The sequence below is a fragment of the Liolophura sinensis genome, chromosome 7 (assembly GCF_032854445.1).
Source record: "Liolophura sinensis isolate JHLJ2023 chromosome 7, CUHK_Ljap_v2, whole genome shotgun sequence".
NCBI lineage: Eukaryota > Metazoa > Mollusca > Polyplacophora > Chitonida > Chitonidae > Liolophura > Liolophura sinensis.
The window spans coordinates 23,874,396-23,890,938 of NC_088301.1; the positions used below are offsets into that span (position 1 = coordinate 23,874,396).

The 16,543-nt window shown below is 35.9% G+C and overlaps 1 protein-coding gene across 5 annotated transcripts in view; it reads right to left on the reverse strand.

The window, feature by feature from the left end:
- Nucleotides 1–82: 82 nt before the first annotated feature.
- LOC135471899 (dystrobrevin beta-like) overlaps nucleotides 83–16,543 on the reverse strand; it is a 108,559-nt gene continuing 92,098 nt past the window's right edge. For 3 of the 5 annotated variants that reach the window (XM_064751320.1, XM_064751317.1, XM_064751319.1), the window contains 8 exons: nucleotides 15,193–15,278; nucleotides 12,725–12,944; nucleotides 10,532–10,802; nucleotides 9,434–9,475; nucleotides 8,395–8,575; nucleotides 7,903–8,041; nucleotides 7,365–7,421; nucleotides 83–5,375 (listed from right to left, as the gene is read on the reverse strand). In XM_064751320.1, the coding sequence (XP_064607390.1) occupies nucleotides 5,181–5,375; nucleotides 7,365–7,421; nucleotides 7,903–8,041; nucleotides 8,395–8,575; nucleotides 9,434–9,475; nucleotides 10,532–10,802; nucleotides 12,725–12,944; nucleotides 15,193–15,278 (1,191 nt within the window). In that variant the 3' untranslated portion in view covers nucleotides 83–5,180. The remainder of the gene's footprint in view (nucleotides 5,376–7,364; nucleotides 7,422–7,902; nucleotides 8,042–8,394; nucleotides 8,576–9,433; nucleotides 9,476–10,531; nucleotides 10,803–12,724; nucleotides 12,945–15,192; nucleotides 15,279–16,543) is intronic. The other 2 variants (XM_064751318.1, XM_064751321.1) reach the window with 2 other exon arrangements.

Consider the following 16,543-nt stretch of genomic DNA (forward strand, 5'->3'; position numbering starts at 1 on the left):
TTCAGGCAAAGCAAATCATTATGGTGATTAGCTATAAATATGACGAAGAAAAACTCAAGAATGTTTTTTTTTCTTTTCTACAAAGATTTTATTATTTGCTTTGAGTTTGTGGAGGTGGTTTTCCTCCACAGTGCATGAGTGGCTGATCCTATATAGGTTGGAGATTTTACGAGTACGCAGGTCAGCAGCCTGTTTGTCTGTCTGCTTGTTCCACTGTCAGCTAGGCCAGAAACAGCCAATCTGTTAACAGGGACACATATGAATATAATAGAGAGATATTAAATAAGTGACACATGTAAATCAGTTCTGCAACAGCCCCACACCTCTATCCATCGTCTGTCCTGACTGTACAAACTGAGCAGTTATCAATTACAGAAGAAAGGGTACCTTAATCTTAATTTATTACAAAATCAATATTACTTCTCTAAATCCGTGTCAAACTGTACACATAGCACAGACTGAGTCTTCACGCAGCTGAGACAGAAAACAGCTGCTTCAGTGACAATATATGCGCCGAAAAAAACACATTACATGTAGCTCTCCAGCATGAGAGATGAAAGCGGTACAGAAGTTAAAATGAGAATGACTTTTCTAAATATCAGTCAAACTCTATATGTAGCACAGATGAGTCTTTAAACACTGAAGTGAAAAAAAAAAACATTTCCACAAGCTCTCAAAGGACAAAGCTGTGTTTAGACTTATTAAATCTAACCCAACGAAGTCCTCCACAAACTACACCAAGATAGCTCACCTCAAACTTTTCGCATACATGGCATACAGTAAATGTCACATTTCTTCTTCTTTCAGATATCTCCATTTTGATTTTGATTCACCCAATTAAAACTACTGTTCTTTTCCTTTGAAGGAACTTCATGAAATTCTTTGATTTTTTTGCATTTCTGAATCTCTCGTAAACTTCAGAACAGCTTTATAAATACAGTTCAGGTAACTGAAGTGGTCTTGAAATATCCTCAGGACAAGCTCATGTTCTAAGGGTAATATTCATAAATCTGATTGCCAAAGTGACAAGTCTTTTTTTTTTTTCCTTTGAACCTCAATGAAGGACGATGTACCCTTTAAAGAATAGTAATTGTCCAAGGGAATACTTTGATTTTAAAAGTTTAAAGTTTTTCTGATCAAGTTAAAAGCTCTTAAAATGTTAGGTCCTACAGTGGCCTGGCAAGACCATCCAAGAAGTGCCACAGTCTGCTATTATCCTTGCTTGTCTTCCTAATTTTCCTAATGAAAAAACTTTCAACTTGGGTACCGCCCCCGTCCCTCAAATTAAACAAACAAATCTATTTTCTTTTGACACATACTTCATTTAACTTTTACAGGAAGGATCTTAAATGTTATCTTTCTATCTTAAATTTTGTAACACTTTAACTGAGGTGTTCCAGCAACTTAGTCTTTCTGTCCTTTGTACATAACCACAACACTTAAGGCCATTCATTGAATCACAACCGATAAAAATTTGTGAGCATCTCGGATATCAATATACAGAAGAGCATATTAGTGACGGAAAGGGTACAGGTAAACAATAAAATCCCCTGTGAGTTTTCAAATCCAGACAGACGTTTTCTACAGCAATGCTAAAACAAGACCAGCTTTTGTAATACAGTTTTCCAACAGATTCCCTTGCAACTTGAACATGGGACATTCATCGTTACTTACATCAATGCATCAGTATAAAAGCACTTGATTCACCTCAATTTCAGGCTAAAGACTAACAGCATGGCTTACAATTTCCAAAAAGATGTCATTTGACCAATCCTGGAAAACACTGTGTATCTGGGAAGAACACATGTTTACCTGTACAGTAGAGATTCATAAAGCTTCTATGGAGTTAAGTCCCTTGAGTATTTTATGCTTACATACAAATTTTCCCGTCGAAAACCTGGGTGTTGATTCATTTGAGCAATAACTACCAAATAACCTCTTAACCACAATACGAATTTTACAGCAGAAGTCTAAGAAAAGGAAAGTGGAACAAAGGAATGCTGTTTGTTCAGTAGTTTCTAAACTTTTATGAAGATGAGCCCAGATGTCTTAACAATGTTTCTACGGCAGAAAACACTGACTGTATATTCCAACGGTGTTACAATACACATGAATTAATAGGCCAGTAAAGAACAGTTTAGCACATTTACATAAGCCTTTTAACATCCTGTTATAACCTTAATGTACGTGCATAAATAATTTTAAAGCTTTCCCATGATGCCTCTGCATCAGTGCCACTATCTTTACCCTAAAATCCAGAAGATCCATTGATAGGTTTCACTTACCGCAAGTAGAGTAACTCTTAAAAATGAAATCTTCATTTTGACTCAATATTTCATTTTGCTTTCATAATGAGTAATGATGGCAAAATCAAATGCTGGAATATTAAGTCAAGATGATTCTTGCATTTTTCTGTTAAAACTATTTGTGTGTATTTCTAAAATTTTGCCTGAGGTGCATTTTTGGAGGTAAATAAATCTCATAAAGTATAACTTTTGGTGGTGAAACTCACATTTCCTTAGTAATATAGTAGGATTTTGGTAGGATATCACCCTACCAAAAAAACCCTCAAAAGCCTTTCTCAGATCTATAGACTTTCAGAATCTGTAAACTTACTTAGTGATGAAGTCAAATGCATCAGTTTTGCACTTGACATATTCATTTAATTTTGATCTTAAAGCAAAATCAAGATACAGTAGATGGAATGGTAAAGAAGTGTAGATTCTGCCAAGCTTAGAGTGTGCAAATATCGACAACAATACAACTCACAATCAAAAACAATGATGCGATAACACAACAACAAAGCCACCTGTCTCTTGTAAGACATACTTACAGGAGTCATTTTTATCAACTTGTACTGTTTGTACGCCTTTTAAAACAAATTTATGAACATGTTTGCAATACCATATAAAGTGCTAATAAAAGATAACAAGCATAATCTCATGAAGTTTTCCATGTTGTGGTCTACAAAATATTAATTAATATGGTCATTAATGTACCATGCTTACTTACTTTTCTGCCTTTCAACTTTCTGAAAATATCATCACGGTTCGAAGTAAACATTCACCTTATCCGGCTGTGGGAAGGAGAAATTCACTTGAAATGGAGGCCAAGGAACATGTATGCTTGATGCCAATGATGCAATATGACAGGCGGAGTGATACAAATCGTTTTGTCCAGACCACCATGATCATATTCCCCTTAATAGCTCAGGAGATTTGTTAGGTTCATGTTACGTTGGAGTGGTCTCCCATTGGGGGCTTTGCCAATATGCTTTACCGATAAACCAGACACCTTTTCACATTTCAGTAAAAAGCTTGGAAATTTTCTGAAAATAGTATATCCCTAATTCCCTAGAAGCTCTTTTGTACTTTTACATGTTAGGGCACATCTAAGCCCACATGCTAAGAATCAAAATGTTTCACAAACAAATGTTTCCTGCTCCAGCATTACAAAACATTGTGTATTTGCTAAATCTTCCTCAAGCTGGCAAAAATATACTTGTTTGATTTCGGTGCTCAACAAGAAGCATAACAATTCAAAACTACACAACAGTGCAATGAAATTTCATGCCAATATCAATAACAACAACAACAAACATAATACTGAGTCATGACAAAAATACAACACCAAGAGCACCCTGCCAAGTAAAAGATGACTGCAGACACACAATACTACAATCAGCAGGTGTATATTAGAGAAAAAATCTGGCAAAAAATATTGAAAAACTTTCTGTCAACATACCTACAGCATATGAGGTAAAATACATCAGATCTAATAGATAAATTATATGTGATAAACGAAGAAATGGTACTGATACTGTACATTCCAGATGGTTTTAAAAACTACATGGCAATTGTAGCTGTATAAAACTCTCCAAGATAAAACATAGAATGCAGAACTGCAATAAAAAATATTTTTCAAGTAAAGGGAACTCTGTATTACCTTATTCCAGCCTACTCTGACTTATACTGGCAGTATTTCAAGGCCATGGGAAGAGATTTGTTGGCTCATTAATTTTTCAAGGAATTATGCCAGATAAGAAACTGCAACAGTAGTTCAAAAGCCTCACCTTGAAAGCAATTCACTCCAATTCGCTCCTTAAAGCTTTATATTCATCAGTCAATAATGAACCAGCCACATGTATATAATTGCCAAAATATGCCATGCCTCTAAATTTGGCAACACTCTGAACTAAAAAGCCTCCAGCGGGATAAACTTCAAGGGGAGATAACCTAATAACTCTATAAGGTGTAATTAATGTGAACTCGGCACAGCCGCACAGTTACATTATATTGTATATTCTAATAGACTAGGAGCGCTTACTGTCAGTACATCTACCTGCAAGTGGATGTTTCACACAATAGGCCAGCCTATTTTAAAAAAATGAGTCTGTGTAAACTTGTTAAATACACAAACATCAAACAATCATTTGCTTCAGTTTTCATCAAGTCCCACTGAGTTATTAGTTTATACACACAAAACAGGTCTCCAGCCAGTATTTGGTTCTCGTTTTGAGAAATATGTTAATAATATTACTATATTACAGAAGCTATACCGGTACATATATATATATATATATATATATGTACAAATGCTATATCAGCTGGAATATATATTGTGGATTTGCACTAAATGCACAGGCATGTACTACAAAACTTTTGCTGTGTAGCTAAGCTAATCTCAACCTGATCACACATCTGCTGTTTTCGCTGCTACTGTTCAACGCTTGCTAATAATTGCTACTTCTCGTAATATATAAAGGATTCGTTTCCTCCGGGTTTTTTTTGTTTTTTTTTAAGCCCTAGAGCAGCGTAAAATTGCCAACACTAACTTGTATACTATTTACAAGCACACGGCATATAAACCATCTTCATTGCATTTGCCTGACTAGATTGTATAAGTTACCTGGTAAAGTTCAAAGAGCACTCAACTTTCTCTTCTCGTTTTACTTTCTTGTGCTCAGAAAAAAGAGTCTTGGTCCTTGGCTATATTTAATATACAATATATACATAATTAATGACACGCCATTATACAGACTTGTGTATATATATATATATATACCGGTTCAACTCTAGTTAATTTCCAGTTCAATTTCACCTATTAGAGAAATGACACATTTCTACACTACTGACATCTGAGTGATCTCCAACAGTGCTGATATTGGACACATTCCTCTGTTACAGACGTTCTCCAAACAGGGTCTGTATTGGCACCATATTATCTCCACTGCCATACTCCATTTCACCTATTGATCCAGCGTTCATAGACTCCTCCCAGTCAGTATTGCCTCCCTCTTCGTCGTCAGTACGTATCACAGATTCCTCGTCAGTTCTGTAACTTTCGTCATCAGTTGTGTATCGACCAGCCAGTTCCTGCAGAAGAATTTACAAGTAGAAATTCAGATTATTACATATTTGAATATACCTCTCCACAAAACATAACTCTAAGAAAAAATTTGTGCGCTTCAAACAGAATGGACATGATTTGTCTTGTATTACACAATGAGAGACCAGTGCATTTACTCAAAAAGACTAAGCTACTTAATCTAAAGCTATAAAACCAATGTGATTTCAAATTCATAAATTATAAAGAATCAATATGATCTAATCACCAGAAATTAACATACTCTGCCAAATTTTGGAAAAAACTGTTGATTTTTACACACATAATTTATCTGCATGAGCTCAAGCAATTAGATGTTTACACGAAGTTTATTGATGAGGTTGGTTTTTGAAAGCACTTAACACTTAAGGAAGCCTAAAGCTTTCAAACCAAACCTTTATTTGCATCAAATCAAAAAAAAAAAACAGAATTAAATACGTAGCCGATGGTTTTATTTAAACAGAGTTTGACACAGCATCTTCTGCAACATAGCTTGTACTAATATCATAATGGGCATTTTCGAAGCGAACAAGTCGGCTTTCGAAGAAGAACTAGATTCTCAAAATGCAACAAGATGAGGACACCAGAAATACTTTTAACAACAATCACAGCGATTCAAGAATTCTAGAGAAAAATCTACAAAAATTATTTCTCGAAGAAAGTGTGAGAAATGTCAATATTACTGGTTTTCTGTACAACCCATAATATCCACCCAAACTCAACACACTCAATACATCTATTTTAGAGTTTATATGGCCAGTTATCTCCCCTTAGTCCACCTCTCCTATGAATAGTTTTATACTATGCATACAACATTTTTTTGTCCACCAACATCATTGTAATTGTACCAAAGTCACCTCACTGTTTCCTGTATTACGATTTTGGGACACGAGGAATGTTCACAGCTTTTACGTCTTAAAATTACTTTCTTACCTCAGCTCTCCAAAAAAACATTTCAGTGATAATGTCAATATTGGTACTACTACAGTGGCTACTAGTCTCATGATATTATATTGTAAAAGTTATGAAGATTAGGGCAATACAATCTACTTGCCACTCTGTGCTCATAGAAATAACAATGTCAGATACAGCAAATCTGATGATGAAAGGGAGATAACCGAGGACAGACATATAACAACCATAGACACATTCAAAACCAGAAGCAATCTAGAAATTAACACTAAAATAAATCATCATTCACAAGTTTCAATACGGCAACGTGCTGGCAAACATCACACGAGTCTTGATGATGTAAAGACAAATGAAACTACATGTATTAGCATCCATGTGCAAGCTACTTAACATCACACTACTTTGCCTTCTGATATAATAAAAGCCTGACACATATAAGCCAGACACCAGAAACCTATAAGCCAGACACCAGTCTCAGTCAGTGTAATCTGCTCTCTTGTGTGAAAGTTACAAATGTGACACCAAAAAGTTAAAACAGTGATCTCCACTACTTCCCCTGGAGATGCAGCTTTCTTTAATAAGTTCATAGGCTTTTTTTCTGATAAAGAGGCTAAATATTTACACCTCTGTCAGTTCAAAATTAGTTTTCTGAATGTTTTTATAATAATGGTAAATCAGAATGAATTAAAACTGGGTACATGTACTGAGGCAAGTTCTGGACCAAGTTTGACTTTCTGACTTTCGCTTATTTTCAACAAAATTATGGTCAGTTTTGTTCTGCGGGGAAACACCAGCTATTATTTTAATTAATATTAATTATCTATTATTCTGGATGGAACATGTGTTGCAAAATTTGCAGTACTACATGAATGCTTGTCGGTCAAACTTACTTTTTACCTATCCTACCTTTATGAGGGTGTGTGGTTAACGAAAAGTCATTTTAGACCGAGACTTCAATCTGGCTCATGAAGTGCAAATTGTACCACAGAGTATGCAGTATGCAGCACTGTTAATACGTAACTAAGTTAGCATGCAATTTTAGTAGCAAACTGAACATAGTCACTCACAAAGACAACATCAACGCTAAATTGTCCCAAATCAGAATTCCACAGGGGGATGTGAATCTAAGGATAAAAAAGTTTTATATCAAACAAACTGAAAAAGAGATTTTTCTTTCAACGAAAAGCATTTCCATCTGGCTTTAATGTTATTTACTTAAAAATCTGCACCCCCCCCCCCCCGTCCCCCCCAACCAACAAAAAAAACAACAACACAAAATTCATGTTTTAAACTGGCTCACTCTACTTCTTTATTTCATTTATTGGTTTCTTGTTTATAGTAATTTTTTTACCTAATCAATCCCCAACATAAAACTATTAAGTGCGAAACACACAACCAAATTACTGTAAAAAGCCCAAAAACACACAGAAGAACAATGCTGAAAAAAAAAATGATTTGTTAAGCATTAAAAACACATAGATAATAAGTAACAAAAAAAGATTAATCACAAAATCTGCATCACACAAAACAGCCCATGCAAAATAAAAAAAACTTATAAGAAAGAAAACGATTAACGACCTTAAGGAGCAGATGTGTTGGCCTTACTTTGGGATGATTATCATAGAGCTCTGCATCCTCCTCGTCCGTTCTGATGACACTCTCGTCATCTGTTCTCACATAGGAATCACAGTCATCATTGGTCAGCCGGTCATCATCCGTCCTCGTGTACATATCACCGTCGTACCTGCGAGCAAGGTATTCTTGTTAAATGTATAATCAACTGAAATTAAATATTTTGTGCTTTTGCCAATTATGTTTACAAAGTACCGCCCATATAAACAGTCTATGTATGTTTATGATGTATTACAACCTATCGTCATACATTCAATCAAAATATCTTGAAACATTCTGAGAGAACTATGGTCTGCAGAGAAATAATCTTGAGTACAGCGTAAAACACCAATCAAATAAATAAATAAAATAAATTAAAGTCTTGATCTAGAATAGATTTTATTCTCAAGATTTGTAAATCAACATTTTCTGGAATGTATTTAAATCAGCATTAAAGACAATAGAATTATCGGCTGCACTACTCACTGCTCTTGTTCATTATCACTGGTGTTGCGACTGCTGTGAGCGCTACGGTCTCGCCTGGCTCGCAACTCTGCTATGAACTGCTGCTCCTGCGCTAGTCTCGCTCTCATCTCCTCTCGCCAACCTGACACGTCGTCCGATTCCTGGGTGTGGAACAACTCCCCTGAATCCAGCCCGCCATTGGCTGAAAACACAGCCATGAACCAATGAAAACTTCTTAAAAGAACTGAACTAACCTTAAACTAAAACACATATCATCTGAAATGCTCTTTTGTGTGGATTCAAAATATGGTTTTCATGATTTGTATTTTCCACTTTTCTTTTACAGTGAACAAAATGCAAATAAAGATTGAAATTTTTATGGCTGGCTTTGAAACCATATTGAACAACTTAAAGCACAAGACTGACTGTGTTTTAGCTGTGAAACACAACATGATTATACATGTGGTACTATATCTGTATCTGTTTTGAACATGAAAATACAACAGTTTGAGTGCGTTCAGCAGCTTACAAGTATCTGTGACGTCACTGTCTTTCAGTCTTTAATTTTGACCCAAAAGTCTACTGCAGAGAAGAAATGCTTCTGGCATTTCATTCATTGTTTAAAAAAAAAGAAAAAATAAACTATCATGACAATATTTGGCATCTACATGATGCATAGTTTATTTAAAGGTATTCCCCTCTTCTAAGATGACAACAAAGAGAAGAAATTGAATGGCTATTTGCTGAAACCAATATCATGTCTAAACAGATGGCAAGGTGACCTTAACCCAACACCCTATTTACGGTGAACTGATCTTAAATTTTGCCCCCAAAAGTGATTTGTTTGGACCCAATCAGTGTCATAAAATATTACTTCTGAGAGCCATTTTGAAAAGAAATTATCCTCCTTTGAAAAGAAGCCATCCCAAGGAAAGTAAAAACCACCATAGGACTGAACAATTAGCTGTGACAGAATGTGTTAATACATGTATTAAGTTATAGACAAAGCATCTGGAAGGAAGGAGGGGGGGTGGCGGGGCGGTGGGAGGTAATTTGTTACCTGTTTTTGTAATTTCTCCTTCTCCATCACTTCCACTGGCCTCTGGCAAAAAAGGAATCCAATACACAATATGTCAAAACCGAATAACTATCTAATTTGTCACTGATTACAACTATAGTTAATGTTGTATGAAAACCAATAAATTCAAAGAGTGTAGCGTGGTACATATGAATAAATATCAGTTTAAATATCAGTTAAATATCAGAAACTCATGACAAAAATTCCACTTTGCAGAAAAAAATCAACAATATTTCATGAGCTGTATTTTACCTAAAGCTTAGCATTTTTCCAGTGACACATTTTGCTGGATTATAGTCGACTGATCCACCATACAGAGTCAATCAGGAGTTTTTTAGGTACCATGATTAATTTCTTATAAGAAAAACTTAAGTGTTAGCATAACAAAAATGCATTTAGAGTGCATTTTTACACACCAAACCTTAGGTGAAATACAGTATGTCTATTAAAATGTCCATCACCTCTGTATCTAATTCACCATTACCTTAATTACATAATTCCTCTACCTTTAAGGCATGTGAAAGAGCAACTTTCAGTGCAATATATGCATATTTATAATTTGATTCTGGAGACAGAACTACATGTACATTGATTTGAATGGTCAATTTCAGGGCTACACAGAAAGAATAATTTTATCAGTCTACAGAGAATACTGCTTTCAGAATACAACTGAATAAACACCTTGTAAACATGGGAAAAGATTCAAGAATTACAGTAACACCTTTTTACCACATCTAAAAATTTGAGACAAATTTGAGGAAGTAAACATTATTGCCCCTTAAGATCAAAGCAGTCAGTCCCTGCAGATGGTGCTCACTGCTGACATTTAAGTGGAATATTCTTGAGTGTGGTGTAAAACACCAAATAAATAAATAAACAAATAAATGAGCAGTAAAACAATCAGCTTTCAGATTACCAAGCGATACAGAAAGGCAGAAAAAGAAAGCCAGAAGATGTCAAAAGCTTCCAAATATATCAACCACCTACTTTTATAAGTATTTTTAAAATGAGTGTAATGTCATTTTTTTAACTGCAACAGCACAGAGCCTTCTCAAAGGTCACAAATCCTGTTTCACTCACCAGAATTTAACTCCTTAACAAGAGAAGACATAGCATTTGTCACCGAATCTGCCGCTACCAACAAATCATTCCTGAGGTTTCGGGCGTTTGCCGCTGAACCAGGCATCTGTTGGAATGCCTGTCTCACATCTCCTCCCAGGCCAGACAGGGAGTCCATGGGAGTACTCGGGGTACTGCCCCTCCCACCTCCCGGCAGCATGCCTGTCGTTGGTGACTGACCACTTCTAGAGCGAGGGCTGCTGTTAGGAGTGGACCGTGGGGAACCATGATTCTGAAAACAAAAACAGATGCAATCCTATTAGCAGACTGTGAACTTACACAACAGAAAACAGCGAGTTACATTCCCAGCTAACAAGAAGCCCCACCCCACCCCCACCTCCCTAACACTCCCCACCCCCAAAACCCACTGAGCCAAGTGTGTCAGAAAATTACAATTATTGAAACCTTAACTGTGACGCGTGTGGAAGTGTGGCTGAAAATTGCAGTTGTTGGTACCTAAACTGTGAGAAGTGAGGAGGTGTGGCTAAATATTGCAATTGTTGAAACCTAACCTGTGAGGAGTATGGTGGTGTGGCTGAAAATTGCAACTGATGAAACCTTAACAATGAAGAGTGTGGAAGTGTGGCTAAATATTGCAATTGTTGAAACCTAAACTGTGAGGAGTGTGGTGGTTTGGCTGAAAATTGCAACTGATGAAACCTTAACAATGAGGAGTGAGGACGTGTGGCTGAATATTGCAATTGTTGAAACCTAAGTTCTAAGTAGTGTAGAACTTTGACCAAAAACTACAATTGTTTAAACCTGTTCCGTGAGGAGTGTGAAAGTGTGTCAGAAAATTGTAGAAGTCGAAATGTAACCTATGAAAAGTCTGCAAGTCTGGCTGAAAATTACAGTCGTTGAAGCCTGCACAAACAAAGAAACAAATAAACTATTAAAAAAAAAAACCCAAAAAACACACCACACCCAAGACAGAATTGTGGAATTTCTTTCTGATCATAAATTTTTTATCAGTTTTTATCATCACAAAACCAACATTAACTTCCTTTTCTAACTCTGATATTGAAAGCCAATTGAAACACTGGCTCCAGTGAAACTAAACATTCTGACTGCGCTTGACTTCTGTGTTAGAACCATTGCCAGATTTGATGCATTCACTGTCAATAATTGCAGATTTATGGTTCTAATTGTTTAATTTTCTCTCTCAAGAACAACTGCATAAATCAATGTCAACAAAGGAAAAATAAAAAACACTGGAAACTCAAGAGCACCCAGCTCCTATAAGATTAGCTTCAGCTTGTGTCACTGCTGTAGCATCATAATACAAATTATACTCATAAATCAAACAATTTGTAACAATTCAATGTTCAAATCTGATAAACCAGACTCTCATTGATCATCCACTCTCTATTCGATGTTTATCACAGCTTCTGTTACAATTTTCTGAGAACAAAAAAAACATGTTCTTTATTTGAACTGCTGAGCCTGTGTCCTGCTGGTTTCGTATGGATACATACGACTGCATGTAAGCGACCTGATCAAACATCATAGCCATGTACATGTGTGTGCTGTACACATCTGGAGACAAATATTATCACTTCTATTGACAGAATAGAAAATAATTACACCAAGTTTCTCAAAACTATTTTTTATCATCTCAGTGTGATTTATGACAAAGAAACTGACACGTACAAACACGGCAAGGATCCTTTGACAAAAGACATGCACATATACTGAATCTATTCACTTTTTTTTTTTTACAAACAACATTTCAAATTTTTTAATAAGTGAATTTTTTTTTTTAAGACAAATAGCACGAAAACTTTATATAACTTTCCTACAGGCAAAAAGGCTGTAACATCGTTATTTATGAAGACCATGCAAGTACATGTATATGATAAGAGTTTAAAAATGAAAATGTTCTGCTTAAGCGTTTTTCTCATCCCAGCCAATCAGTTCCAGACCAATGAGGTAGGTTCAAATCAGCGTATGATTTCGTTGCAGCTTCAAGTCAGAAATAGTTGACAATTACCTGGCAAAGAGGGATGGTTTACTTTGGACAACATGCTTGCCTCGACCCATAAATGTGACAGCGATCACATAAGTGAAATATTCTTCACTAAATAAAGTAAATAAGTAAATTAAACAATGAAGGAACGACTACTGCTACCGAATGATGAAAAGAGGGTGTCTTACAGATGAAGATACCTTTAGCAGCTTCATCAGACTCTCTAGCTGTAACATGAGCTCTTTGCGACTCTCCTGCAGTGCCTGCATGCGCGACTCCAGTTCATCTTTGCGTTGTCGTAGTAGCCTCAGTTCGGCAAGCAGTGTTGGGTTGTACTCTGCAGCGCTGCTCCGCTTGGCATGAGCCTCTTGCTCCACTCTTAGTCTCTGGATTTCTTTCATGATTTCCCTAAAGTAACAGACAGAGAGAAATACAAGAACATGGAAAATGGTAATGTAGGAATCGTTGGAATTCTTCAAATGTTTTCTGTACATTCAATATAAACACAACAAATTTTAGACTTGTTCAGAGCATAACTGGCTAACATTACCTGTGTAGATTGACTTTTGGTGCAATGGTTGCCTTTTGAAAACAAAACAATGGAAGTAGAAGTGATGCTATTATTTTGCAGAAGATTACATGAACAATGAGTGTCGCACTATTGCACATGTGTGAAAGATGCCTAGTCATACAGTGAAAATTATTGAGGCATCTGGTGTGAAAGTTATCTTTTCATGAGTCTTTTTTTATTATATGAAAAGGTTGAAAAAACAGTATTGCACTTTAGATGAAAAAAGTGTTCGTGAGACACTTTGAATAAAAGTTGCCATAATTTTGATACTGACAAAATGTAGTGCTTTGTATGAATACTGTTGATGTAGATGCCAAAAAAGATGGAAATGCAGTATAATGTCATTCATTTTACATCAAAGCACAAGTCGCATACCAAAAGACCCCCCCCCCCCCCCCCGGACAAAAAAGAGGAAAAGTGTCTAAATGTTTATCAGAATGAAAGGAATTGAAACCGAATGAGTCCATCATGTTTCACACAAAAGGATGTTTTTTTTTACACAGAAACACCGAAATCCAACGACGCACACATGCAAAGGGCGGACATTCAAGATATAACACATTGTACAGATCAACAAGTTACAACTGTACAAACTGGCTGCAGCATTCCCACCTGTGTTGATGATCCACCCATCTAGTAGGGCGCAAACAAATATCTAGGCCAAACTGGAAGCTATTTGAAAGAAGAAATTCTTTGTTTTTCCTCGTAGAAGGATGGAGATAAGGGTGAGGAGGGGAGGATTAGAGAACTAATTTACTTTGATTTAGCCAAATTAAGGAAAAAATTGATTTACTGTTCTCTGTGTCATGTTGCATGAAGTATGACAACGCAACCTCACAGATCACCATGGAACTTAGTGTGGGGTGACATCAAAAGCTACAGTGTAATTATGTAACAAGAAAGTATGTAATTACAAGAAATTATGTAATTACAAGAAATTATTGTTGCCATAATATCACTGACACGATGTTGAGAATGGAAGTTTCCACCCAAGTAAACTGAATAAACCAAATCAGAATATTCTGAAATATTAATTGTTACCTCTGTCAAGGAGGATCTGTTTTTGCCACTGGTAATTTTTCTGTCTGTCGGGAACTTTATGGAAAAAGTTTTGGGTGGATCTGAATGAAACTTTGTTTAAAGCCTGTCCTTGGGCCAGGCGCTAATCTCTAACATTTTGGTAGTGATTTGGTGAGGGATCTGGAAGAGAACCTGAAAGTTTGGTTCACAATGGCAATTTACAATGTCCAAGCACTTCTGAACACTTGAATTTGGGATCAGCAACTTCATCATCATGTCACAAATGTATACATACATTTGCTCAGTTTGGGGATTTAACCTGCAGCTTCATAGGACTTAGGATTAATGTTACGCACTACTCAAGAATTTCTCAAACTTTTCGCATATAAAACAGCAGCTTTCAGTACAGTTTATGCATATTTAGAATTTGATTTTGGAGACAAAACAACTCTGGTTGGACCAATTTCTGGGCTATCCAAAAAGTATAACTTTATCAGTCTATGTAGAATAATACCTTTAGAATATGCTTAAATAAACACCTTGTACGTATACAAAAAAGGCTGAGGAATTACAGTATGTCATATGGGTTTAGAGGCTAGGGTCCCCCAAATATATTGTTATCGTTCACCATGGTAACTGACAAACCTCTCTATTAAAAGCCTCTGCCATCATTAGTTAAATGTTTGTCAATGAACCAGCAAGGGCTCCTTACCACCCAATCTCTACACAGAAAGCAAATATCTTACCACTACCACTGCAGTAATACCACATACATATATAAATGTCCAACTTTTTCGTCCTCGAATGCGGTTTTATTTAGTGTAATTTATGCACACAATTTTTACTAAAACCATACCAAAAATAATTTGTTTGTGTCACTTTAGATGAAAGCTTCCTAAAAATGTGCAAATTATTTCTCTACACCCAATAGTTCTCTCAGCATGTTTAAAAATATTGGTTGCAAAGGAGGTTGAAAAATAATTAAGGCACATGGTTACCTTAATACAACTACTGTATACAAGTTTATGAAATTCCATATTTTATTATTTATTATTATGTATTTACCTGTTTTTGGCTTCCAGTTGAGCGATAAGCTCTCTTTGAGCCTTGTTAGAGTCCAAACAGAAGTTGAGTTCAGTGGGACTTCTTGCCTGTCGGAAGACAAAATAGGAAAACTCGAGTTATGAACAGAAATAATGCATTAGGAGGAAATTGACAAAATATGTTCCCATGGAGATGGCCGTCTCATCGCTGGTCACTTCAACGGAAATCCTCGACTGAAGGCTACGAAAGGGATTACAGACACACAAATATTATAATTATAATGGACAACTTAATAAAAAATCCCAGTCAATAAAAAAAAGAAACGATTTTAGGAGACCGTCTGTGTCACTTTAGAAATTGGTTTGGTCTCAGATCTGAAAGATGAAGTAGACACGTGTTAACTCCACCGTCATGACACATTAAGGTCTAATCGCCGCAGAATTAACCATGAAACTCTGTGATCAGCTGTAACATTATCAAACATTGAGCCATATGCCAAGTATCCCTGAGCCTCTAGTAAGTGGGGAAATGTCTGCTTCAAGTCTTGATGAAGGAAGGAAAAGTAAACCAGGTTAGTGACTCAGCTGCAAGAAAATGTACCACCCCAAATGTCATTTGGTGACCAGAGTCAAAGCAGTACACACACACAACAAGAGGGGTATAATGGTAAAAATAGTAATGAGATGGAGGTTTGCATGCTTGGCCATGATTAATGGCATGTGTACTACGTCAATCTGAATAGAAAATTCCCCCGCAAACAGGAAGTATGGTGTATAGTATATTTCACCTGAAGTTTAATAGGTAAAAATCCACTTCAAGAAGCACATATGTGTAAACACCTTACAAAGATACTTCTGATATGAACAATTATGTTTTTCTGATAGGGATTACTCAAACTTCAAAAAAAAAAACAAAAACAAAACAAAACACAAAATCTTAAGTGGCCCTTTATCGTGGACGAATCACTCACTATCAAGCAAAATGTGTCACTTGCAAATTGCTAATTTTTAGGTGTCTATTAATCTAAAACTTTTCATCTGGTGATGATTTTTCTCCATGCACAATCAATTAAAAGAAACAACCACAGACATACATCAAAGTATACTGACAGTTACAGAATTATTAGCCAATGCCATACATATTTTTGGGGTAGTTTTTTAATTAAAGAGAAGCACAATTTTGACAGGTAATTCCAGAAAAAATTTTCCTAAACAGCTACCAACATGAATTTCACAGCTATTCATGGCATCTACTCCATTATTCTTTAGAAATGTAAGAAGAAAAAAATTGACTATATACAACCAAACTGAGTAATAAATATTTCAAACAATGAAAATTCACACAATATCTTATTCAGAAGCCATATATTCTC